Here is a 22,994-nt window from a genome sequence, read left to right on the forward strand (position 1 = left end):
ATAGGTAGTATGGGACTTACTCTTCAGTCTGTGAGAGAACGACTGAAGAGCAGAGGCCTGCAGAGTCCTCCTTATATACTACTGGGGAGGACGATGAGTAAGCGTATAAGAAGAGAGCATGTGACGTCCAGAGGACGCTGACTGAGCGATGAATAACGCTGAGTAAGGGAGCATAATCGACATAAGGTCAGATAGTCCATGGCTGAGTAATGCGAGTAATCCGGACGCTGTCTAGAATAGTCCGGAACATCGTAGAACGTACCAGAATCATATGGAGGGATGGCAGGATGCCAAGTAAGTACAGAACAAAGGAATGTACGTATATGGTAAGTAGGAAAGTCCATGCTGGCGTATGGTAGACGCACAGCCACTATCACTGCCACTCCCGGTCCGGCACAGCCGTAGACACAGAAGTTCAACATGTCCTCGCGCATGGCTCTTGTCCTCGGGCGCAGCTCCGGTCCTCGCGCGGCTTCTGTTCTCGTACAACGTTTCTGTCCTGATGCAACATTTCTGTCCTCGCGCGCTGTTTCGCTCTTCTCTCTGATCCCCTCTGACGCGTCCCTTGCTTTCGGAATTCCCTTGTGTCTACGGCCTGTGTCTGCCCGCAGTCATCCGGGTATGCTGCGATGTATAGATGAACAGTGTACTACTGTCTAATAGAATGTCTCGCCTCTCGTGCGCGCGTCCCGCTCGCGAGAATGGCCGAAAATTGGAGGGGGCGCGGGGTTCCATGTTACGGTATGCGAGGGTCTGCGGCGCTCTATGGAGCTACGGATATCACGGTGCGCGCTCATGCGGCGTGCTACCTCACTGCGCGCGACATTATCGGTCGCTCTAGGGAGCCTCGCGCAGGGCTCTCGATAGCTCTCTAGAGTCTCGCGCCGGGTGACCCAGCATGATCGAGACTCGCGCGCGAGGTTCTGCGTCGTTACACGTCGTGCCGCCCACTCTCCAGACTTTCATGGCTCCTACACGTCATTGAGTAGAGCTCTATGAATTATATAGCACGACGCTAATGACGCAGCATTACGAAGAGTTACCGAGAAAGGGCACCCACTTTGCTGATGATGACGTACACAAACAGGCGCTTGTGAGTTGCATAAACACGACAAGGGTGAGTGATCCGAATTCCGAACAGCCCTCCTTTCAAGTCCTTCGCTCAGGCAACGCTCAGTCAACCATTCGCTGCGCCTCAGAATATATCTGAAGTCTCCGATTAAATAAACTGAGAAGCAGTGTACGATGTGACAAACATCTCGAACATCTCAACGCTAGCATCAACTCATCGCGAGGCCTTCTCCTGGTGTGTTCGAAGCGACATAAATCAAAATGTCCGTGGGTTATATTCGTCCGTGTTGTACTAGAATGATACCTCACTTACCGCTAGCCCATGTCAGCGCCGCACTCGATTCCCCCTCGATTCCCGAGCTGACGTACGCCCTAACTCGGACGAGCTCTGCTTCTGCCTGACTATTCATATGTTTCTCGTTCTATCCTTCCCCGCGCCCGAAACAGCGATGTCCGCGCTGTACACTGTGACTCGAGCGAACGCGCGTCGGAGCTGGTTACGACCACGTGACCGCGTGCTCCAGGCTCGCCCTGCTCGCCTTTGCCACCAGCCTCTGATACGCAGCTCACACCTTCTCCCTCCACCTCCACGACATCGAGCGCACTTGTTACAATACTGCAGTACCGGGCGCGACCACTGTGAATGTGCGCGCCAACAGCGCGGGTGTACGGGACGCAGCGTGCGCGGCGCTCTCATGGCAGCGCAGAGCCTCTGAAAATGTTTTTGATGGAGGCACAGATATATATCTCGATGAAAGCCGCCATGACGGGACGCTCTGAACCTGATACATGCTGCGGATCCGCAGGTCAGCCAAACGAAACAGCGGAGATCGACGCACACCGAAAAAACCTCACCGAAGAGACAAACTGCCTCTGAGCCTTTCCGAGTCGCCGCGATCTACCTTCGCGGCTCGTACGCAGGCAGCGGTTCCGAGTTTCCGCTATGCACCGAGCGCGCGTCGTCGCCCGCCATCATAGATAAAACACGCTGCCCGAACGCCCACGGGAGCGCGAGATGGAGGAGCCTTTCTTCGTGTGCGGCCCCCGTCACCAACTCGGGCGCTGCCGTAGCGTTGTCCCGGGACACGGCGTGAGTTCCGTGGAGAATTTCTGGGCGGTCAGATAGGTAGTCGGTTAATGGTGGATCGGGAAGTGGCCGAGAAGACCTATGGGGCTCTTGTCCGTAAGATTCTTAGTCTTTGTGCTCTACATGGACGGCTGGCAACGTTCGGGGCAAGGTTGAGGGCTCCTGACTTGTCGCACTGTCATCGGGCGCACCATGTGAGCTTTCTGACGCTAGGGAAGTGGTGCGCGTGCAAGTCTCTGGTACGCTGTCGCCCGCCTGAACCTTAGAACAGACATGCGAACGCGGGCGTACGACCGGCACAGCTGAGGGCGAGTGATCGCTGGCGGGCAATCCGGAGGTGTCGTTTTGTGCTGGGAGCAGTTCCCGGGCGCGGGTGCGCCGTCGACGCAGCCAGAACGAGAGTAGAAGGGCGGCCATGGTGGCCAGCGTCACAGAAGCAATGACACCAGCGAGGGCCGGCGTCGGTATACGAGAGACGCGGTGTGAGGGGGATGAACTCGTCACGGTCGGGAACTGTGATTGTGGAGAAAACGGGGCATTGGATGACGCCTGCAGTGAGGAGCTCGTGATAGGCCGATTTGCCGAGGCATGCGAGGTCACTTTCGGAGAGCTGAATACCTCTGTCTCAGACTTCGAAGAGGATGCGGATGGTGAAGTTGAAGTGAAAGTGGGAGCAGCTCCGGTATCTTGCGCAGAGGTCGTGCCAGAAGCGGGAGTGATTGTAGGCAACTTTACGGGGCTTTGTGTCGGTGGTGATGGGGCTTTACTCGTATTGGTTGAGAAAGTAGATATCGGGATAGTCGAGGTCTCCGTGGTAGAGGATGTGAATATGGACGGCGAAAGCGACGACAGCGTGGCTGAAGTAGTCCGAGTCCTGTCTTGTGTGGACGTTGCCATCACTCCAGAAACTGAGTCGGTTTCGGTGGCGGGTCCAATCGCGTCAGAGCATCCAGGAATGGCATCGCATCGAAGGTCTCTGTGCAGAATATCTTCGACAGAGATATTGCCTGCAAGATGCATGGTTGATGAGGAGGTCATTGGTTGTGGGCAGGATGTCCTATCACAGGGAACGTCAGAGACGGACGTGAAGATGCGCGGCGAAGAAAAATGGACTGTAAGCCCCACTCACTGCGGAAGCCAAAGCAGAATATGATCCTTCCTAGCGGTGAGCAGCGTGGAAGTCTGTGGTATATATGTGAGTATGCTATCTCTACATCAGGAGATATATCGGCGATGAGGTGGGCAGCCATACGGTGCAAAGTGTTCGCCGGGGTATGCACTGGCGAAACGGATTAAGTCAAGTTTATCTTCCCTAACAGATGGAGAATAACGGTACTCGATAGTACTTCTCGCGCGCTGTTATCCCGTATACGCAACATGGCGCCTAAAGATCAACCAAATCATAGAAGTTGCAGACCGAGATCCGACTGCTACGACATTGCTGATTTTGATAATGCAGGGACCGGGCGGGAATCAGAGCGGTCTTGCAACACAGTACATAGAAGGGAGCTCAAGAGATGCATCTATCAGTCATCGTGTGGAGAACGAAGACCGCTCAATTTCCTGCAACACGTGTGATGGACAGTTCTCGATCAGTGTTCAGCATCCAATGTCGCATTCAAAAGGAACCATCACTCACGTATGTCTTGTGCCGCGAAAATGCCGACTCTCATGAGCCCTGCAATGTTGCAACCACGACTGTCCGCACGGCTAAAGCGTATCCTCAGTCGCAGTCTTTGTACCTCATATTTTCGCAAGGGCTAGGGCACAACGAATGCGGAAGACCGCGGCGGCGAGTGACACGTCTAAGTCTAGTTACGTCCTGAAAGAACTTGAATAAATAGAGTTTTGTGAGGTAGGTCGAAACGGGCGGCGCGCGATCATCTCACGCGCTGCACGAGGACGTCACCTCAGCATGACACACAACCCGGCGTGGCGAAACCATATCCTTGTGTCATCAAACGACGTGCCTAGTGATAACTCAAGAACCTGCAAATTCAGAAGCCTGATGTTAGCTCGAACGACCAGCGGGAAGTCATGATATATACTTCACTGAATGCCGCCTCTGCTTGTCACCAGACGGGGTCACCCCATCCACTATTCTCGTGGCTCGTATGCAGGCAGCGGCTCTGAGCCACCGCTCTCCACAGAGCGCGCATCTTCGCCCGCCATAGCTAGCACGCGTTGTCCGAAGACCCACGGCAGCGCGAGATGAAGGTGCCTGTCGCCCTGCGCACCCGCTGTCTCCAGCGCCAAGAGCTCGTACCGGTAGCATTCGGCGACGTATGGGAGGTCGCGGGTATATTGACCATCTCCATTTCGGAAGTCGAAGAGGATGAGCCCACAGAAGTCGAGATCGTGATGAATATGGGTACGGTGGCGGAAGGCGAAGCGGACGGGAGAGTAACAGCCAGTGTTTCTGGAGAGGAAGTCACGATCGTAGACGAAACGGTGTCGGATAGCTTGAATATGGCCTTCGTCGTGTGGGCCGAAGGGAGTAGCGTGGTAGGGAAGTCACTTTCCACTTTAGTAATTGCTTTTGGCACCGTCGGCGCAATGGGTTGAATCGGAGGAGCCACGGATGATGACGTGGGCACTGTAGATGCGACTCTCGTCGGCGTCGTGGATGGGTTGATAGGTTTCCCCAGAGTACACATGACATCGCTTCCATCCCTCACCGTACATCCAGCCGCCATAGTCTCTTCTGATATTTCAAAGAGGATGTTTTTCGTATGGCCACGGAAATGGGGAAGCGGTCCGCTCGGGATTGCAGCGACAATGTGCTGCTTGTCCTGCTATGTAGAGGATCAGCTATAGCCAGCTAACGGAGGCGAGTTCAGACCGGGGAAGACACGACTTACGAGAACGCAAGGACGTTGAGGTCTGTCTGAATAAGAGCGGAAAGAGGTACTATAAGTATACGGTTTCTACATCAAGAAGCGTTGTGGCGCGTGGTGAGGACTCGTTAGTCCTGCCTATAAACGTCAAACTGTTACCTGAGGTCGCCATGGGTGTGGCGAAGGTGGAAGTAGGGTGTCTTAATACTCAAATTAGCAATTTACCGGTCAAGAGAGCCACAGATGCAGTACTACAGCTGACAGCTGTCGCGTCCGCACATGATACAATCAGGCTGCCATGGTGCAAGGAAGATGAACTGTTCGTCTTCGAGCAGCATTAGCACGTTCAAACCTGGTATGGAGCTTACAGAATGCCTAATGAATGAGCTACTGACAGTGGTGCATCGCGCGCCGCGCATCCGACTATTGAAACAGTCGCGGACGAAGTAGAGTTATCGCCGATGCCGCGTACGCTCCCTTCGCGGTCACGAGCGCTAAATGGGCACGTGGCTATTCGGACGAAGTTCACCATCTTTAGGGCACGAGCACAACGATGTTGTCTGAGAGCTCCCGCCATGTATGAGTGATGTACTAGCTTGTATCAGAAGCATCATATTATAAAACAGGGCAGAGAATATGCTAGTAAGCTATGTTATCGATGGCAGGGACCCGTCATTCACGAACAAGTCGCCCGAACATCATACTTACTACTGCCAATAGTGATACCACTGTGATAGGCCATCAGTTGCAAACGATTGTCCTCCTTTCCATGCAAGTTACCTCACACCCCGGTCATCATTTAACTCCTACAGTATACTACGAGCACTATTTTAGCTGATATTCTACGAGTAGTCGCAAAGACCTCACCAAAGCATCGAAGACCACCACCCGTATACAGCTCGAAGCTGCTGGCACAACCCCGGGCCCTAGAGCCTCCCCGACACGGCGGTGACGCTCGGAGCATACCGAGGTACCCCTGAAATCCATAGTCCGCCACGACGTATATCCCTACGCTACGTGCTCGAGGGATAAATATGAGCAACGAGCAATGAGGGAACACGCGAACGCCTCACCGAAGACGACCTCCCTGCATCAACAAAGGAGTTCAAAGTCCACCAGCCTGTCCCTGTTCGCGTGGTTCGTACGCAGGCAACGACTCCGACCCCCCGCTCTCCAACGAGCGCGCGTCCTCGCGCGCCATCACGGCCAGAACGCGTTGACCGAGGACCCACGGGAGTGCGAGATGGAGAAGCCTCTCGCCCTGCACCGCCGTCTCCAGATCTGGCGCCAACGCAGCTGCCTGGGGTATCATGTACTGGTCGGCGGGGATACCCGCGCGATGCTGAGGTAGCGGCTCCCCCGACAATGGTTCGAGTGTTGGCGAAGGGGGGCTAGGGAGTTCCTGTTCGAGATATCCCCCGTCTTTGTGACTCACGTCAATCGCGCTCGACGTTGAGAACGAAGGTGCACGCCTGAGGCCCGCAGCGTCGCCCTCCTGTGCGCCGCATTCGTTGCCGGACACGAGCCGGTACCGGGTATCCGTGCTCTCATCTCGAATGCGATCGTCCGCCTGCCACTCGAAACGGGCCCGCGAGTGCGAGCGTACGAGCACAGGGGTGAAAGGAGTGTCGTCCGAGTGACTTGGTGATCTTCCGGAGCGGTCGCGCAGCGCGCAGGTGCGCGTCCGTCGTCGGCGCATCCAACGTAGGAGCAGAAGAACAGCAGCGCCAGCGACCAGTACGACAGAAGCCGTGGCTGCTACGAGCGCCGGGGCGGGTATACGCGAGACGCGTTGAGAGGACGCCGAAGAGCTCGCGGCGCTGGGCACCAGTGGCTGAAGAGACTCAGAGAGGCCGCTGCCGGCTGATGTTTGGGTATGTGCGCTTGTACTGGTACTGTTCCCTACTGCAGACGAGACTCCGAGTAGGCTGGATACGCGTAGTCCGGACGTGAACGTGGGTGCAGAAGTGATGGGTGCGTATTGTGCAGTGGACTGCGAGGGATCGGATGTCACAGAAGACTGAGGAAGAACGACTCGTGTGAGTTCGACAGAGGTTACACTAGCGCCAGAGGGGGATGGGGAGGGCGAAGGTGTCATAGACGGTGTGCTGCTCTGGCTCGTGCTGTCCAAGTTCGAAGCGGATAGGGAGGTAGAGATGAGACGCCCCGCTGTAGTGGATGGTAAGGTTGGCGTTACCGTGTGGGTGAGCGTGGTAGTTGTGCCTTGTGCGGACGTTTTGGAGGATGCAGATGTTGAGTCGCTGGGGGTATCACTCGCAGTTACGACTGTAGAGCAGCCGCCAAGGATGAACCAGAAGCGCTTGGAGCGTCTTGGCTGAGATGTCGTTGGCATATTTTCCAACGAAGGAGGGGAAGCTCGCATACACGGGACTTTACCAGCGTCGTAAAGCTAGACGTATCATACAGAATGTCAATGCGACGCCGGGATATAAGGGCAAGACAGACTTACTCGAGCCCAGGAGCGGGACGGTCCTTCCTGGGAGCGGCCGGCAACTTGACCTAGTATAAGTACGCAAACGACGCATCAAGAAGAAATGCCCAACACGACAGCGGCGACAGAAAATCTGACCGTGCACAACCTTGGTCTACGTCGACACGGGTGTGGCGTAGATTGCATCCGCCGCGGTGTGTCCGCACCGCTGTTCGTCGTTCAGCACATCCCGATTCGCCGCTCAGAGCGGGCGTAAGATCACGGACGAATCGCCGCGACATCGCAAAATCAAGCAGAGCTTCCATGGCAGCGTATAACAGAATGGGAAGCTTAAGGTTTGCATCTGCCATTATGCGAAGGACGTCGACCGGTGGTCCACAACAAGCGATGGACAGTTCCCGATCAGTAATTTTCAACGACATCACGAAAATACGGACACTCACACTCCCGATGTAGTTGTGTCATTGCCGCTAAACGCAGGCCTGTAAAAGCAGCGGCCGCTACTCTGACGTGATGGTAACACCTCTTGTGGCACGCTCTCCTCGTTACGTATTTTCATGGGGTGCGCGAGACTGCATATGGCTTGCAATCGCGCCGCTATTCGACCTGCCCCTATGCGACGTTCTATAGACCTGCGACTAGTACGTTAGAGCCAGATGCTGCATGGTCAGTTTGGAAAATAAGTTAAGAAAGACGCAAGTGTCTCACCGAAGTACGGGCCATCTGCTATCTCTATTCGCGCGGCACATACGCCGGCAGGGGCTCCGACCCCCCGCTGTCCACAGACCGCGCATCCTCGCGCGCGATGAACGCGAGCACGCGTTGTCCCAGTACCCATGGCAGCGCAAGATGGAGGAGCCGCTCGCCAGGTGCCTCTGCCCTCTCCGGATCAGCCCCAGATGTAGCCAACTCCACTGCCTGGGGCACGTCGTACCGGTCGGCGGCATCGTCTGAACGTTCCCGTACATGGTCCGTCGAACCTGGCTCTTGAATCGATAGAGCAGGCCCGGGGAGCTCCTGCCCAGTGAACAGGCGGCCTTTGCAATCCTCGTGGATATCTGGCCCGGGAGTCTGGGGCCGGGTCGAGCCTGGAGGTGGATGTTCGAGAGTCGCCGCACTGCCGTCCTGCGCACTCCGCGAGCTGCCAGACACAAGCGATTGTGTGCTGGAGCGGCTCTCCGGATCTCCATCGCTCATGTGGTGCTTCGGGAGGACACGCACGGAAGGGGCACGATCCGTCGCAGGCATCTCGGCGGGCTCCCCGTACTCCTGGACGGGAAGCAGCGCTTTGCGCGCACGCATACGTCGTCTTCGGCGAAGCCAGAAGCCCACCAGCGCTGCAGCAACCGTAGTGGTGAGTGCGATGGAGGCTACAGTGCCTGCGAGGGCCGGAGTCGCCAGTAGATGGCCCCGGGAGAGGTGAGTAGGGGTCGTGCTCGTCGTGCTGAGGAGTGGGAATTGCGGAGCGCCGCTGGACGACATGTGTGGCAGGGAGCTTGCACTGGTATGGTTGGCGGAGTGATCTGGCAGTACCGGTGAGCTGAACATCTCTGTAAAGGAAATCGAAGTCGGACTAGATTCCGAAGTCGAAATGGGTGCAGAAGTGGAAGCAGGGTCAGAAGTCGAGCTTGTAGGCAAGAATGCGGAAGCCGAAGTACTCGTGACTGCAAATGTCGAACTAGATAAGGGAGCGACCCCTGTCGATGTTGGAAAGGTTGTGCCAGAGGGTAGGGGTGAAGAAGGTAGGGCAGTATGAGTCAGTGATTCGCCCTGTGGTATTGGGACGGACACAGTTACTACCGTAAGTCTGGTGGACGTTATGAGGAACGTTTTGGTTGGCATGGTCTTCAAAATGGCAGGGAGACCGCGCCCAGGTGCGTTTATGACGATGATATCGCGTAGCGTATCCTGCCAGTCATGCAAATATTCAGTCACCGACCGAGACGATGCGATTTCGAAAGCACAAAGGGCGCAACTTACGAGCAAACTGTGAAGCTACACCGATAATCTCTCAGGACGAGCGGGGAACCCTATAAGTATGCGGTGTCTGCCACACCGGGGTCGATTAGCCTGCAACCGAGGTCAGCGCCCACGTTGAGAGCGAAACGCAACTGCCCTATCAAATGTCGCTTACTCGGTGATATTGACGTACCGCCCTCTATTATGCATGTCATCATGATTCTCCGAACCCCAATAACGCTAGTTAACTCCGCGCCCGGGAGTCGAGATCGCTGAGGCCATTCCGTGACTCGTGAGCCCGACATCATATCAGCTTCATCTCCACGTACACCATGACCGGGTTGGAGTATATCTATCATGACGGGAGGTACAGTCATCGATCAGCAGATATGAAATAGATGTATACACTCACGAGCAAATGCAGGCCTGCTGTATTCCGTGGAGAGCCGAGACCAGACCTTTAAGAGATAGTCCCGCGACTCCGAGAGCACCTCATCCGGTGTGTTTGTGCTGTAGAGCATAGCTAAAACGCTCACGCTACTGGCTGGAGCGCGTCCCAGCGAAGAGATGCGTACAGGCTACACCATCAAGTGCGACGGATGGTTGGATGGCGAGGACATTGTTGCCACGTCGCCAACAGCGCCATTCGGCCATGATATGGACTAAGAACTGCAAGGAAGAGGTTTCCATGAGTGATTCCGTGTCTGGCGCCGTCCACGTATGCGTACCTGAGAACAAATGTAGTACCGAGAATCGATGCGCGCTGCGCACTGGAAACCCTCTTCAACGAAGCCCAGCGGCGAAGGAGGCAGACGCGGCGAGCGCCAGTGACACACGTGGTCATGACGTCAGCACGATTACTGACATGAAAGCTACCCTCGTTCGCTCGTTCCGTTTCAGACAACTCACTCTGCCTCCGAGTCTATGGGACTGGCTGAGAAGCACCCTGTATAATGAATCATTTTTGGCCCTACTAGTACCAAACGAAGCTCGAGTGATTTTTAAGTGAGGTTTATCTTGTCGTCCCAATATGACGGCGAACTCTGCTGCTATCACCCAATTTCGCAGTATGCACTAGAGCACACCACCCCAGTAACATGAAGATCTAGGAGCCACAGTTAGGTCCCAACTAGAACTGAAAAAATCCACAAACGGTTGACCACCGAAGACCGCCGTAGTGCTCGCTCTGACATGAAGACAGACTCGTCGGACTAGTTCGCCCCATCCCTACTCGCGCGCCTCGTACGCAGGCAACGATTCCGAATAATCGTCATCCATATGATGGGCGTCCTCGCGCGCTATAAGAGCCAGCACGCGTTGTCCAAAGACCCACGGGAGCGCGAGATGAAGGACCCTTTCCCCGGATGCTCCTATCGTCCCCGGTTCCGGTGGCGCCTCAGGTACTCCGTGGGACTCCGTGGAGCTCCCCGCGACAGGCAGCAGGTCCTGCGCAGGAAATAGCGCGGAGACTGCAAGAGCGCGGCCCGAAGGCTCACGTTCGCGATGAACGCCGGCTTTGCGTTCTACCTCGAGGACGGAAGCAGGAAGGTGGAACTCCGACGACGACACACGATCGGGCGTCGCCACGCTGCCGGGAAAATTAGTCATACCAAGGGCTCGGACGGTGCGAGACGGGCCGCGCAGCGGCCCATATATGGTGCCCAGGGCGTGACGGTCGCGCGCGCCGAAGGCGCGTCCAGGATATGCAAGGGCGCGCACATCCCGCCTCAGGCTCGCGCATCCTGCGCCAGTAGTGCACCCGTTGTGCCCATATCTCTTGTACCTACACGCAAGTTATGAGGGCAAACTGTGCAAAATTGCGAGAGCTTCGCGGCGGCTCGCGCCGCCGCACTGAACGGGAATGGGCGCCTATTCCACGATCGCCTTCGAGGCAGTGGACGATACGAGCAATGTTCGTGCATGCAAAAATGACTCAAATATCCTTGAAAGTATTCAAACTGCATTGGAAGGACTGTGTGGTATTTTTGGAGCCTCGCGGCGGCGCGCCGCCGCGAATTTGTGCACATATAGCACGGAAAGCCTGGAATTAGGCTTTCCTTGCTCTTTTTACTCTGTATAATTCATACTGAGAGCTTCCGAGCCAGTGGAAACGGACCTCAATATATGCGTCATGCTATTAGTAATGTAATACACCTTTTTGGGAGCTTCTCGGACTCCTGTGCAGCCGTCGAGCGCGTCCACAACATCGCGGAGGAGGTCTGAATGCGATCACGTGCGTTGTGAATGGTCTCGTAACCTAAGTTTAGGGTTGGCTTTGGTCCTTAGGGGCGGGCGCTTCGGACCAATTCAGAGACCAATTTGGTCGGATCCTTGGAATCGCGCTGTATCCCGCTGCCGTCTTGCTCTCTGCACGTGCTGCTAGACACGACAGATTGAGAGCGCGCTCGTGCGCAGCTGTCTGGAGCACCATCCTGCGCCTGACATTTTGGGCGGAAGCGCGAAGGTAGCAGGGCCGCCACTGGGTACTCCGAACCGTGGTCGGCTGTGGACAATGTAGGTACTCCCTGCCGCGTGGAGAGCCGCACGTCAGCACGGGCTTTCCGCCGGCGCACCCAACAGCGCACTAGCGCGACTGCCACGACAGTGGCTAGTACTGCAGACACAGTGAGGCCTGCGAGGGCCGGCACTGGTAGACGATATCCATGGGAGGTCCCGGAAGACGTGCTTGTGGAGCCCAAGGATTCAACAGAGGATGGAGTTGACGCAGTGTGTGACGTCTGCCAAACGGCGGACGACGGGGAAATAGCTGACTTGAGCGAGCTCGCCTGAGCAGGGATTGTGGCAGTAGGGTCTTGCGCGGACGTCACGGACACTTTGGATGTATCTGTAGAGCTGCTCGTTTGTGACGGGATCATAGTAGTGGTGTCCTGCGTGGACATCCCGGACATCCCAGACCCGAGTGTGCTGGCAGCGCCGCCGTCGGTCGGTTGCGCCAAGTCCAACGAACCACAAGTCACCAGTGTTTGCCTCCCACAGAAAATCAGTTGGAAGCCCCTAGTCTGGGGTCCTTGCTGAGATAGCGTTGGCATGGTCGCCCAAAAGCGGCAAAAGCGGGGGAAGCTGTCTGAACTCGAAGGTGTCCTGGGGGGAAGAGCTGAGCAACGAGACTCTGCTATATGTAAGTTTGCAAAGCTACATCAGGAAGCGAGCGCTGCAACCTATCAAGATCGGGATTCCGCTCGACGGAGTTATCGAACCCGTTCAGAATCCGGGGACTGTCATACCACCGCATCTCCGCAAGACCCCAGGAGCACGTTTTCCGAAGTGCAGACCTAGGAAAGATGCTGAAGAGATGCATCTGCCAATATGACACCTACGTCCACAACGTGTGATAAACGGCTCTCGATCAGCATCCAACGTCGCCATCACGAAGATACGCACACTCACGTATGTGATATAAGTAGTCATGCAGTTGCCGCGAAACGGCCGTTGGAATTTCGCCGTCCCTCACTCCGATTCTCTGAACACACCTCATGCGCGTTATGCTCGCAAAGCCTGCGACGCTGCATACGACTGGTCATCATAGAGGCCGTTCAGCCTGCGATTTCGCCTCATGCCCCGAAACCTATCCCCAATGCTACGGAGTCAGAAGCTGCACGTCAGCCCAGATGAACAACGAAGGAAGACCAGATGTCTCACCAAACACCGCTTCCGCCCATCAGACGACGTATGTCCCAGTTGTTCGAGTCCGTCCTGTCTCTATCCGCGCGGCGCGTACGCAGGCAGCGGGTCCGAGTCATCGCTATCCACGGAGCGCGCATCTTCGCCTGCCATCATAGCCAGAACACGCTGTCCAAAGATCCACGGAAGCGCGAGATGCAGAAGTCTTTCGCCTTGTGCGCCCGCAGCCACCAGCTCAGGCGCAGCCTCGGACTCGGATGCCTCGCGTCTTGCCAGGGCGGAAATGTCCTCCATAGGGGGCGATACGGGCACGGGGACTCGCGGCGAAGGGGGTGGATTTGTGGTCTCATCTCTTAGAGTGTCGTGGTCTTTGCGACCCACGTGGGGATCGGGGGTGGGAGGCCGGGACGAAGGTGGACGCTCGAATATGGTCGCCCCGCGCGAGCTCCCGGGCTCGGACCCGAGAGATTCGGTGCGTGAGGAGCCCTTTGCAAGTGAGACGACCTCCTCTGCGTGAGACCTTTGGAAGAGACACGTAGGCTGACCGATTGCGGAGTCGGTGGTGTGTTCGGTAGTAGCCATTCCATCGGGCTCCATAAACTGCGTCGGGAGCAGCGCATGTGCACGAGCACGTCGATATCGTACCCAGCGGCGGACCAGAGCTGCAGTGATGGCAGAGGCAAGCACAGCGGCCAGAATGGCACCCACGAGAGCCGGGGTCGGCAGACGGGACCTATGCGAAGGTGCGGGGGCTGCACTCGTAGCGCTAGGGGCTGACAACGGAGGCGACTGGGAAGCACTAGATGATGCCGGTAGCGGGGATGACTGGCCATCACTAGATGGTGGTGGTAGTGGTGGCTGATAACCCGTACTGGTGCTGTTCGTTGAGGTAGGTGAGATGGAGGGTGAAGTGATGACTTCGGTCGTTTCCTGCGCCCCCGAGATTGGTGACACTCCAGATATGCCACTTTGAAAGCGAGTTCCACAGCTGACTAGAACATTTCCACACATGCGCTTTGCGTGGATCGGCTGAGACGTCGCTTGCATCGTTTCTAAAAAGGGAAGGCCGTCCGCACGGAATTTCACCAATGATGTGCAACGTGTCCTGCTATACCAAACGTTAGCAAACGAATCAACTGAGCCATATCTCGACATTCGGCGGACATACTTGACTCACGAGGACATACGCGGGGACTCTTTTAGAGGTAGACCACGGGCCTTATAACTATACGGAGTCCGCGTCTTTCAGTGATATATCACTTGTCAGGGATGATGTGGTATTCCCGCAGCGCGCCGTCCGCGGTCAAGAACCCATTGAGGGCGGGACTCACCTGCCACATCGGCTCGCGGTGTCAAGGCCGGCAGATAGCTTCTCCGCAGAAGACGTAAAAACTTTCAAGAGGACTTGTGCATCACGATGAATCCACAGTTGCTTCACAGAATAAACACGATGGTACTTACCGGCGGAGTGTGTGGCAGCATCATAATGATTTCTCAAGGCTAGATCAGATTCTATCATCCTCTTCGGCGGGCGCAGGACCCGGAGATGGGCGCGCGCGCAGCGCCCCGTGCGCGGCGAAGGCGACGGGCCGCGAATAGAGAACGTTTCCAACTGAGCGCTCGTATTCGAGACAAGCGGGGTTCGGTTGCGGATGAGCGGTTTTCTGCCCCAAAGAACACATCAGAAGAGGCGAGGGGAATCCGATGGTAGATACGACAATGATCCCGGGCGCGGTTCAGATGGTATCAGACGACATAGTGCATGTATGCACTCACATGCAGGTTTTTTGCGTGTACGCCGCGGAGACAGAAGCTGTCAGAGCCACCGCTGCAGCTCCGAGGGCTTCTCGTTCAGCGCGTTTGCACAGTTACAGATCTCTGGATCCGCCTGGCGCGGCACTAGCTGGCTAAGGAGCGAAGGCACTGTCGACTTGAAAAGAGACTCGACGCGGTCGCTAGTTGACGCATGCTATGGGCTGAGGACTGGCGCAAGGAATAGATGTATATGAGTAAGTCCTCGTGAGGTGTCGTCTATATTCATGCGTACCTAGAGCTGGATGGCGTGCCCACAATCGAAGTGCGCTGCGCTTTGGAAACGGTCTTGAACGAAGCAGACTAGGGCGAAGTTGGCGAGCGCAAGACGCGGCGAGCGCCAATGGCGCACGTGGCTGTGACGTCAGCATGTCGGCGCTCGGGATCCGGACGCGCATGGAAGACCTCCTTCGCTCAGAGAACTCCCTCCGCCTCCTCTACGCCGGCGGGACTGGCTGGGAAGGACCGTGTACGATGGGCTCTTCTCGCGCCTACCACATGCTCATCTACGACAGACTATGGATCATCTCAACTCTGCCTTGTTGTCGCGCGGCATCACCTCATCTCGAGTGCCATCCACTACGCGTCCCGTGCGACTAGAGACCATATGGCCCGCTGATATACCGCCTTGTACTGCTCGATCGCAACCTTCTTAGAGTTTATAGACAACGGCAACGCCGCGCTCGTCTCCCGCACTGCTTTCTTTCCCCCTCGCTCCTCGTCTCGCTGTCGCCTGTCGAGCCTTTGTAAAACATGCAACTCTCTCGCAGGCTCAACGGCTACACGCTTCTTCTGCTCTCCATGATCTCTGCAGCAGCCGCTCTAGACCTCCAGACGGATGGCGTTCCCAAAGGACTCTCGTTTCTCTCCGCGCCGGCTCCTGCGCCCACTTCGGCTACCACTCCGGTTTCGGCGTGCGTCACCCAGTGCGTCAACGCCGCTCTGACGAAGGGCGGCTGCACAAGCCTGTCAGTCCCCTCTCTCCTGCAACGTCACATTCATCATGATATAAAACCCGACTGACACAACCTGCGCGCGATCACCAGCGCCGACACGTTCTGCTTCTGCGCCAACCTCGCGGTGATAGCGTCTCTGTCCCAGTGCGTCCAGCGCGCCTGCCCCGAAGTCGAAAACAGCGTCTTCACGCTCTACACCGATACCTGCGCCACTTTCCCCCGTGAGTACCCTCCCCTCATCTCTCCCCGCCCGGCGTCGCCTTGGCTATCGCCATCGCCTTCCCTGTCAGACGGCATCACGCCCACGTGACCGCGCACTGACCATCCTCTCCCGCCCAGTGCCCGGCCTCGGCAGCATCCTCCCGCCCGACCTCGCCTCGTCGTCGTCCGGGTCTCTCGCCGCCTCTGCGCCCGCTACTGCATCTCACACAACCTCGGATACCCAACCCGTGCCTTCCGCGTCGCAGGCTACGCCTACCTCAGCGGCGACGACGTCCTCGGCTGCACCCACCTCAAGCGCGAACCCGGGCGTAGTCTCATCCGACCCGGCCGGCACGCAGGTCACTGTAACTGCGACTAGCGCGAGCGCAAGCGCGTCTGGATCTGCGCTGAACCCGACCGTCAACGGCGCCGCACACTGTGCGGGGCGCAGCGTCCTTGGGGCGGGTCTCGCGCTCGCCATCGCGGCGTGGATCTTTTGAGCACACTTAGCAGGAGGGATGGATGCCGTCTGGTGGAGGACTCGGCACGCGTCTGGCTCGTGTTCTGGTGCTCGATATACCCCAAGTCCGCTGTCCCCGCCGTTCGTTCGTTTGTACTGTATATGTACTATGTACTATTGGGAATCGCTCGAGACTGTACCATATCCTCTGAGAAATGACAATGATCTGTTCGCAGGGCCACTGTTCTGACCTCCACTCCGTCCAGGACCATCCGCGCAGACGATGCCTGACGCGCAGACGACAAACTCAAAGTACACCCCACAAGGAAAGAGAAAAATCAGGGTATATGCGCCTACAACACACACGTACAATCGCTCGCCGAGCAACCCTCCCCCTCCCTCCTACTCCATTCCTCCCGGCCTCACCATCAAGCAACCCCAGACCGCCCCTTCTCCCCCACTTTAACCCTCACATCCTCCACATCCTCCGCGTCCTCGCGCTCGCTCCCAAGACTGATCCTCGCCTCCGCACAACGACGCCGCCTATACGCCCCAACAGCAGCCACGACCGCGAACACCACGAGCGCAAGGGGCACGAACACGACCGGCGACGCGACGCCACCTCCACACCCGCCCTGGACGTGCACCGCAGCGCTCGTCAAGTTCCCTAACACAGCCCCGCTCTCCCCGCTTGGAGACGGCAAAGCGCGCCGCGAAAGTCCCCCAGCGGCCGCCCCCCCAGGAACTACTCCCCAGGAGTAAGTAACGCTGCGAGACGAGTAGGGGAAACGCACCTAACCCGGGGCAGCGCGCCTCCTCCGCGGCCTCGAGCGCCGCAAAGTCCGCCGGGGCGCAGAAGCGCTGCAGGCACGTCGCGCCCTTGGCGACGGGCGACTCCGCGCACGAGCAGTCGCGTGCGCTGTGTGTTTCGTGCTCGTCAGTGGGCCATTCTCGTCAGTCCATGGTCGGGGAAGAGGAAGAGGAAGGGGGAGAAGAGGGAGAGGAGGGACAGAGGAGGGAAGAGAGGGAGAGAGGGAGAGGAGGGGAAGGGAGAGAGGGAGAGAGGGAGAGAGGGAGAGGGGGGACGTACATGGACTCGAAGAGGTCCGTGGTGCCGCAGTTGCTGGGGAAGACGGAGACGCGGCCGGCGCGGAGGCAGAAGAAGTCGCATTCCGGGAAGTCGTCAGACATGGCTCGCGGGGTATGGTGTGTGTGTTGACTTTGCTGAAAGGTCGGGGGTCGCTGGAGCTGGAATGAGGAAAGTGTGAGCTGCGAGTTGGACCACTCCAGGAGCAGCGGAAGACGTACCTGACAGGTCCTGTCGCCGCTGAACTTCCGGAAAATGAGGGAGCGAGACCGAGAAGCCCCACGGCCGTTTTATACTCTCCATCAGACCCTCCATTGTCGATCGCCTTCGCAGCGTAGCAGGGCACCGCTCCCCGCGTGAGCATCCACCGCACATCTCGACTCCTCCAAATTGAAGTGTTGGACGTGTTGCTGATGCCCGTCGCGCTGCCAAGCGTCACGGGAGGCGCAAGCGGCGCAGTATGTATGCAGCATCGCTCTGTGCAGGTACACCGAGAGTCCGCATGAGACCGAGCTTGGTCGTGATATAAGTGCCTGTCAGGCGCTGGGGAATCAGACTGTGATCGCATCAAGGATACCAGTAGGCCTGGCCGCTGGCTTGTACAGGAGCGTCGAGACGGCGGTGACCTCGACGGCAAGTGTTCTGGTCATTCGTGGAGGTGGAACTAGTTCCAGAGGCCCGACGATGCAACCGCTTATATCGAGGAGAGGCCGTTCTCGACGTCGACATCGAGTTCGACAGATCTGGTTGCAGCCACCGTTACTAGTGTACAAGGACGCCTAACTGACGATTACCAAGGCAAGGGAGACAAATACAAAAACCACTCACCTGAACCTCAGGAATCGCAGCAAACTACTCCGGGTGATAGAATCGAGAACTGCGACGGGCCGCACATTGGATCCTCACGTGCTTGTCCGCCGCGGTGCCAGTACGCCAGTAGCTGCACAACTGTCTCCAGGGCTACTACAAATTCGCAGAGAACACACCTGTGCTATCTCGCGAGCTGCAATCACTCTAAAATTGTGTTGTAGCACATTCAAGAGGATATCGTAAGCCGGGTAAAAATCTAGAATCAAGCAGGAATTGTGAGCATGGCGGTAGACGTGGATTCATAGATACTCACACTTCTGAGACACGCTCGCTCGCCGCACGACGCGAGATGTTCTCCCAACACCGATCGTCAAGCGTACTGTTGTTCTTCTTATCCGGGATAGTGGTGTCCGCGACTATACATGCAAGTTCAAGGTGACCCCGATTTGCTTGATGGCGTCTATGGGTACTGACGACGGCTACGACAGCATGCACCGCGAGTGCCAGTAAAACGAGGAGCAAGGGCGACGCGACGGCGCTCGTGACACTGCTCCATTCGCGCGAGCATGCCTGGAACCCTTACATACCATCAACGACCCCCAAGACAGATCATCAACTAGTAAGTACGCAGCGCTCACCATAGGGTGCCTCCCTATCCATCCGTCACGTACCCAGGTAGCTCTTCCCCGCAAGAGCCTGCAGAGCCCTCCTCTTCTTCACGCATCGGCGTAGCAGCAAGAATCGCCAGCAGACGTTCCCCGAGCGGCCACGGAAGTACGACGACCTGCTCATCCGGACCTCGTCCCCGAGTTCTTTGCGGAAGGCGCAGTGCAGCCAAAGATGGCTGGGGCTCCAATCCCAGCGACGGCACGTATTGGAGGGATGCCGACTGGGGGGGCTGAGGGGGGCTGGCGAGGATGCGTCGCTGAGGGGTATGGCCATTGGCGAGATGTAGCCGAGGCGTCCGATGTCGCCCGACTTGTTCCGTCTGCGCTGCGGCCGCGGGGAGGACATCGCTGACGGAACATGAGCTTCCGTCGAACGCGCAGACGCTATACTGTCCCGTTGTCTGGATCAGCGGCGAGGACGCAGTGGACGGATCGAAAGAGGCGCGATATATCGACCGGGGTGCATTGCTGCGTTCCGCTTGCATGGGAAGAAGAGCTGGAGCGCAATCGCTTGAGACGTGTTCGGCCCTAGTTCCAGCGTAGGATGGATCGCTGGCTGAAAGGGATGTCTGGCTCGTCGTGTCAAGCCGCCGCTTCCACCACTTGCGAATCATCATCAGGCCTGCAACAGACAGGACCGTCGAGACGATGGCGAGCGCAGCAACGACCGGCGTTGATATAAGGCGAAGTGAACGCGTGTTTGAGATCACATCGCCTGGTAATGGATCATGGGCCCCTGGGAAGAACTCCGTCGTTGTAGCGGCGGGCGTGGAGCTGCTGAGAGAAGCTCCGGAGATTTTCGGAGTTGCAGCTGACGTCGAGGAAAGATCATGCGCCGATGTGAGGTCTGACAGATCTAGTTGGAACCTATATTAGTGTGCATGTCCGCGACGTGTATCTGATCACGGGGTACTGAGACCAACGAGATAAGCGAGTTACTACTCACCTGAACCTGAGATCCCCTCCCGCCCGCACAGATCTGCCTCTCCAAGCATAAAGCGCTCGAACTGTGCCGCGGAGCACATGGAGCGGACGCAAAGGAGTTGGTCTACGAAGGCTGCAGAGCAGTTGCATGTACTGGCAAGAGCCTAGTGTCAGCTTCACAAACAAAACACTGTCACTGCACACAGTAGCCAAGATGAGCGATCACGCACCCAATAAGCTCGGTTAGGTTTGAGCATGCGGCGTCCCTCAACGTCAGCGCGGTGTTTGATTGGAGGACGCCAGCTCCGACCGTGCAGTCGACGGGGCAAGCAGTCGGCATGATATCTCTGCGAGGATTCATTCTGTCATGCATGCTGGAGATTGAGCAGCCTTTGCGTGTCCGGGCCGGCAAACCAATTGTGGAGGAGGGTACGAGTGCTAAGCGTTGGACGGGAATTGCAGCACGGGCAAAGGGCCTGTGCAACGAAGGTAGACCCGCATTTATCTAAGACATACGCGCACGGCGTATGCTATGCAAGGCGTTAGAACGCGTCGGTATCCCAGCGAGGTGATATACTGCAACTACGCCACTCACCAACAGGTGGTTCACCCAGAAGAGGTAATGTGTTTACAGTACACATTTTGCGGCGTTGTGGCCCCGAGCGAACACGTCCGCTGTGTCGCCTGGTGACTGGTGCGCGTGTGATGATCTGTTTACCTCCTGCGGCGTCGGTGTTGGGGTGTGTAGGTTGTCGTGGATGTATGGACCTAGATACCGCTGAACTATGAATATGCACCCCCAGCTTCGGAGCGCTAGCGTTGAGCATGGACCTCAGGTTCCCAAGAAACGGTACCTCGGGAGTAATGCTATCCGGAGGGAAGGGGCGACGTACTGTAGCGAAGCTATGGGCACACGTGTCTGACGCTGCGATGTCTGAGTCACAGCAGTGGCGCAATCGGTTGGAGAGTTGCTGTGAGTCTAGCCTGTGCAGATGTTAGATGTTTTACATCCCGAGAGTAGCCTTCGCTCTCGGGCATGCCTGTCCTTGGTCATTATGAGGACGCTATACGCCGTGTTTAGAAGATATATCTATGCAGCGTTTCGTAAGCACGGAAGAAGATCGCGATGCAAAGATACGTACACTGCCGAAATGCGCTCGCTCGATGATCAACGCGCTGCACTCCTCTCAGACTGCCTTTCAAGGCGCGTAACTCCCTTCCGGATCAGAGTCTTCCATCAAGCAGTCCTAGGCCACCCCTTCTCGCCCACGCTAGCACTAGCCGCGTACCCGGAGCCTCCTACAGGCAGCATCGGGGGTTCCAAGATAACCCGAGCTGCGCGCCGGCGTTTGTAGGCGCCAATCGTGCCTACAACAGCGAGCAATGCAAACGCCACAGGAACGAGGACGAAGAGCGACGCGACGGCGCTGGTGATGCCGCCGCCGCATCCGAGGTGAGCAGCATTGGTAGAGTTGATCATGACGAAGCCGATTTGCTCCGGGGACGACTCAAACACCAAGGCCTGGCGCAACGCTGTGGCCTCAGCCTCGCGGGGCCAGGCCGTCGCAGCGAGCGCGCGGCGATACACGGTGACCACGTCCGCAGTGAGTTCGTCCTGGTCGGCACGGGTGACTGCGAGGGGTGAGTGCCAATCTCGAGCGTGAACGGAAGCCACGTACCTAAACCTGGGCATCGGGCCTCTTCGGCGGCGACGAGGCTGTCGAAATCCTGCGGAGCGCAGATAGACTGTAGGCACGTCGGGTTCTTTGTGACGGGGGACTCCTCGCATGTGCAGTCCGTAGCGCTAAATCGACGTGCACGATCAAAGCGCGTCAGTCATGGAACGTGGGGCTTGAGCTCGGGCGTGCCAGATGAGGAGGACGTACATGAATGACTCTGCCCCACCACAGTTAGATGGGACGATGGAGACGCGGCCCACGTGGTTACAAAAGAAGTCGCACTCGGGGAAGGTGGACATGACGAGTGCCGACTTCGTGGGTGGGAGTGGGAGATCACCAGGAACAGAAGACGTCAGCTTCGAGTGGACTACACAGCGGCGGAAGACGTACGTGCAAAACCCGATGATACGTGGAGCTTCTGGCCGCTGATCTCTTCTACCCACAAAGGAGATGATGTGGGGGGAAATAAGCAACCATTCGGCGGTTTTATGATCTTCACCGGGCGGTCTACAGCTGATTGAGTTCGCAGCGTAGCACGGCAAAGGCCTCCGTGTGGAAGTAAATACCATACACTGGGGGACTCCAGTAAGGTAAACTTTTGGACATATTGCTGATGGTCCTGGCGCTGCGTAGTGTCGTTGAGCGCAGAAAGGAGATGTAAGCGGCTCCACGGACATTGCCCGTCCGCATGAGACCGAACCTATTTATGTCATATCGTGACATCTGTGAGTTCGCTCTCTGCGAAGTACGCATGTGCTTACAGCTTTAAATTGTGGGCATCCTTTCTGTTCAAGTAACATGCGTAGTACTTGCTTGCACTGTGCAGCGGGTAAAGCATGAAAGTGGATCGCAAGAAAGCATATGCCGGCGTTTACAGTATACGATGACGGTCAACCCCACGTGGTTTTCAAGCGCCGGCGAAATAGACAGCGAGGCGGCGGGGCGCCCATGATCAAGCCTTTCTTCCTTCTACCCACGACCGTACATCCTCCGTACTACTACTGGTTCTGGCATGTATCATGCGCTGCCATTAGGATATCCCGCTTTGCGAAAGAAGCAGAGGTATGTTTTCGGAATGTTCTAAGAACTAATCATAGTAATCAAACCAGCCGTACTCACCAAGCCTACACCACAAAAACCATTGCGATATGCAGAACCCACAGCTGCCCTGCGCACCATGAAACACACTGGTATGTCGTCAAGTCCCCACTAGACTTTAGTCCCCGCATGATTGGCTGTCCTGCAGATCGGTTGATGCCAACACGCGACCATGTCTTCGTTACACCATGAACCGGTATGTTCCAGACCCACTTAAGGTGGTGGCGTAGCTTGCTGATGATGAATAGTTC

The 22,994-nt window shown here is 57.0% G+C and overlaps 8 protein-coding genes across 8 annotated transcripts in view; 1 reads left to right on the forward strand and 7 right to left on the reverse strand.

Annotated features, from left to right (window-relative positions):
* TRAVEDRAFT_31132 (uncharacterized protein) overlaps window positions 1-420 on the reverse strand; it is a 5,870-nt gene extending 5,450 nt beyond the window's left edge. Inside the window, exon 1 of the mRNA XM_008044413.1 lies at window positions 1-420. Within this exon, the coding sequence (XP_008042604.1) occupies window positions 72-344 (273 nt within the window). The 5' untranslated portion in view covers window positions 345-420 and the 3' untranslated portion in view covers window positions 1-71.
* A 5,680-nt stretch (window positions 421-6,100) lies between these two features.
* Window positions 6,101-7,977, reverse strand: TRAVEDRAFT_74232 (uncharacterized protein; the record flags this gene model as incomplete). Its single annotated transcript, XM_008044692.1, has 4 exons — window positions 7,891-7,977; window positions 7,586-7,790; window positions 7,466-7,515; window positions 6,101-7,405 (listed from the first exon to the last, which is right to left on the reverse strand). The coding sequence occupies exon 4, from the start codon at window positions 7,376-7,378 to the stop codon at window positions 6,101-6,103; it is 1,278 nt and encodes a 425-aa protein (XP_008042883.1). The 5' UTR covers window positions 7,379-7,405; window positions 7,466-7,515; window positions 7,586-7,790; window positions 7,891-7,977.
* Window positions 7,978-8,179: 202 nt separating this feature from the next.
* TRAVEDRAFT_51567 (uncharacterized protein) lies at window positions 8,180-8,929 on the reverse strand (the record flags this gene model as incomplete). The annotated part of the gene is made up of 1 exon (XM_008044491.1): window positions 8,180-8,929. One exon carries the CDS (start codon window positions 8,927-8,929, stop codon window positions 8,180-8,182), a length of 750 nt encoding a protein of 249 aa, XP_008042682.1.
* A 4,197-nt stretch (window positions 8,930-13,126) lies between these two features.
* On the reverse strand, window positions 13,127-14,095 carry TRAVEDRAFT_51568 (uncharacterized protein; the record flags this gene model as incomplete). The annotated part of the gene is made up of 1 exon (XM_008044492.1): window positions 13,127-14,095. The coding sequence occupies one exon, from the start codon at window positions 14,093-14,095 to the stop codon at window positions 13,127-13,129; it is 969 nt and encodes a 322-aa protein (XP_008042683.1).
* Window positions 14,096-15,613: 1,518 nt separating this feature from the next.
* On the forward strand, window positions 15,614-16,517 carry TRAVEDRAFT_51569 (uncharacterized protein; the record flags this gene model as incomplete). Its single annotated transcript, XM_008044493.1, has 3 exons — window positions 15,614-15,828; window positions 15,907-16,037; window positions 16,156-16,517. The coding sequence occupies 3 exons, from the start codon at window positions 15,614-15,616 to the stop codon at window positions 16,515-16,517; spliced, it is 708 nt and encodes a 235-aa protein (XP_008042684.1).
* A 388-nt stretch (window positions 16,518-16,905) lies between these two features.
* On the reverse strand, window positions 16,906-17,668 carry TRAVEDRAFT_51570 (uncharacterized protein; the record flags this gene model as incomplete). Its single annotated transcript, XM_008044494.1, has 3 exons — window positions 16,906-17,222; window positions 17,272-17,396; window positions 17,568-17,668. 3 exons carry the CDS (start codon window positions 17,666-17,668, stop codon window positions 16,906-16,908), a joined length of 543 nt encoding a protein of 180 aa, XP_008042685.1.
* A 1,015-nt stretch (window positions 17,669-18,683) lies between these two features.
* Window positions 18,684-19,388, reverse strand: TRAVEDRAFT_51571 (uncharacterized protein; the record flags this gene model as incomplete). The annotated part of the gene is made up of 3 exons (XM_008044495.1): window positions 18,684-18,790; window positions 18,845-18,952; window positions 19,046-19,388. 3 exons carry the CDS (start codon window positions 19,386-19,388, stop codon window positions 18,684-18,686), a joined length of 558 nt encoding a protein of 185 aa, XP_008042686.1.
* A 1,815-nt stretch (window positions 19,389-21,203) lies between these two features.
* Window positions 21,204-21,944, reverse strand: TRAVEDRAFT_51572 (uncharacterized protein; the record flags this gene model as incomplete). The annotated part of the gene is made up of 3 exons (XM_008044496.1): window positions 21,204-21,598; window positions 21,646-21,770; window positions 21,853-21,944. 3 exons carry the CDS (start codon window positions 21,942-21,944, stop codon window positions 21,204-21,206), a joined length of 612 nt encoding a protein of 203 aa, XP_008042687.1.
* Window positions 21,945-22,994: the final 1,050 nt, after the last annotated feature.

This window comes from Trametes versicolor (assembly GCF_000271585.1).
Source record: "Trametes versicolor FP-101664 SS1 unplaced genomic scaffold TRAVEscaffold_11, whole genome shotgun sequence".
NCBI classification, from domain to species: Eukaryota; Fungi; Basidiomycota; class Agaricomycetes; order Polyporales; family Polyporaceae; genus Trametes; species Trametes versicolor.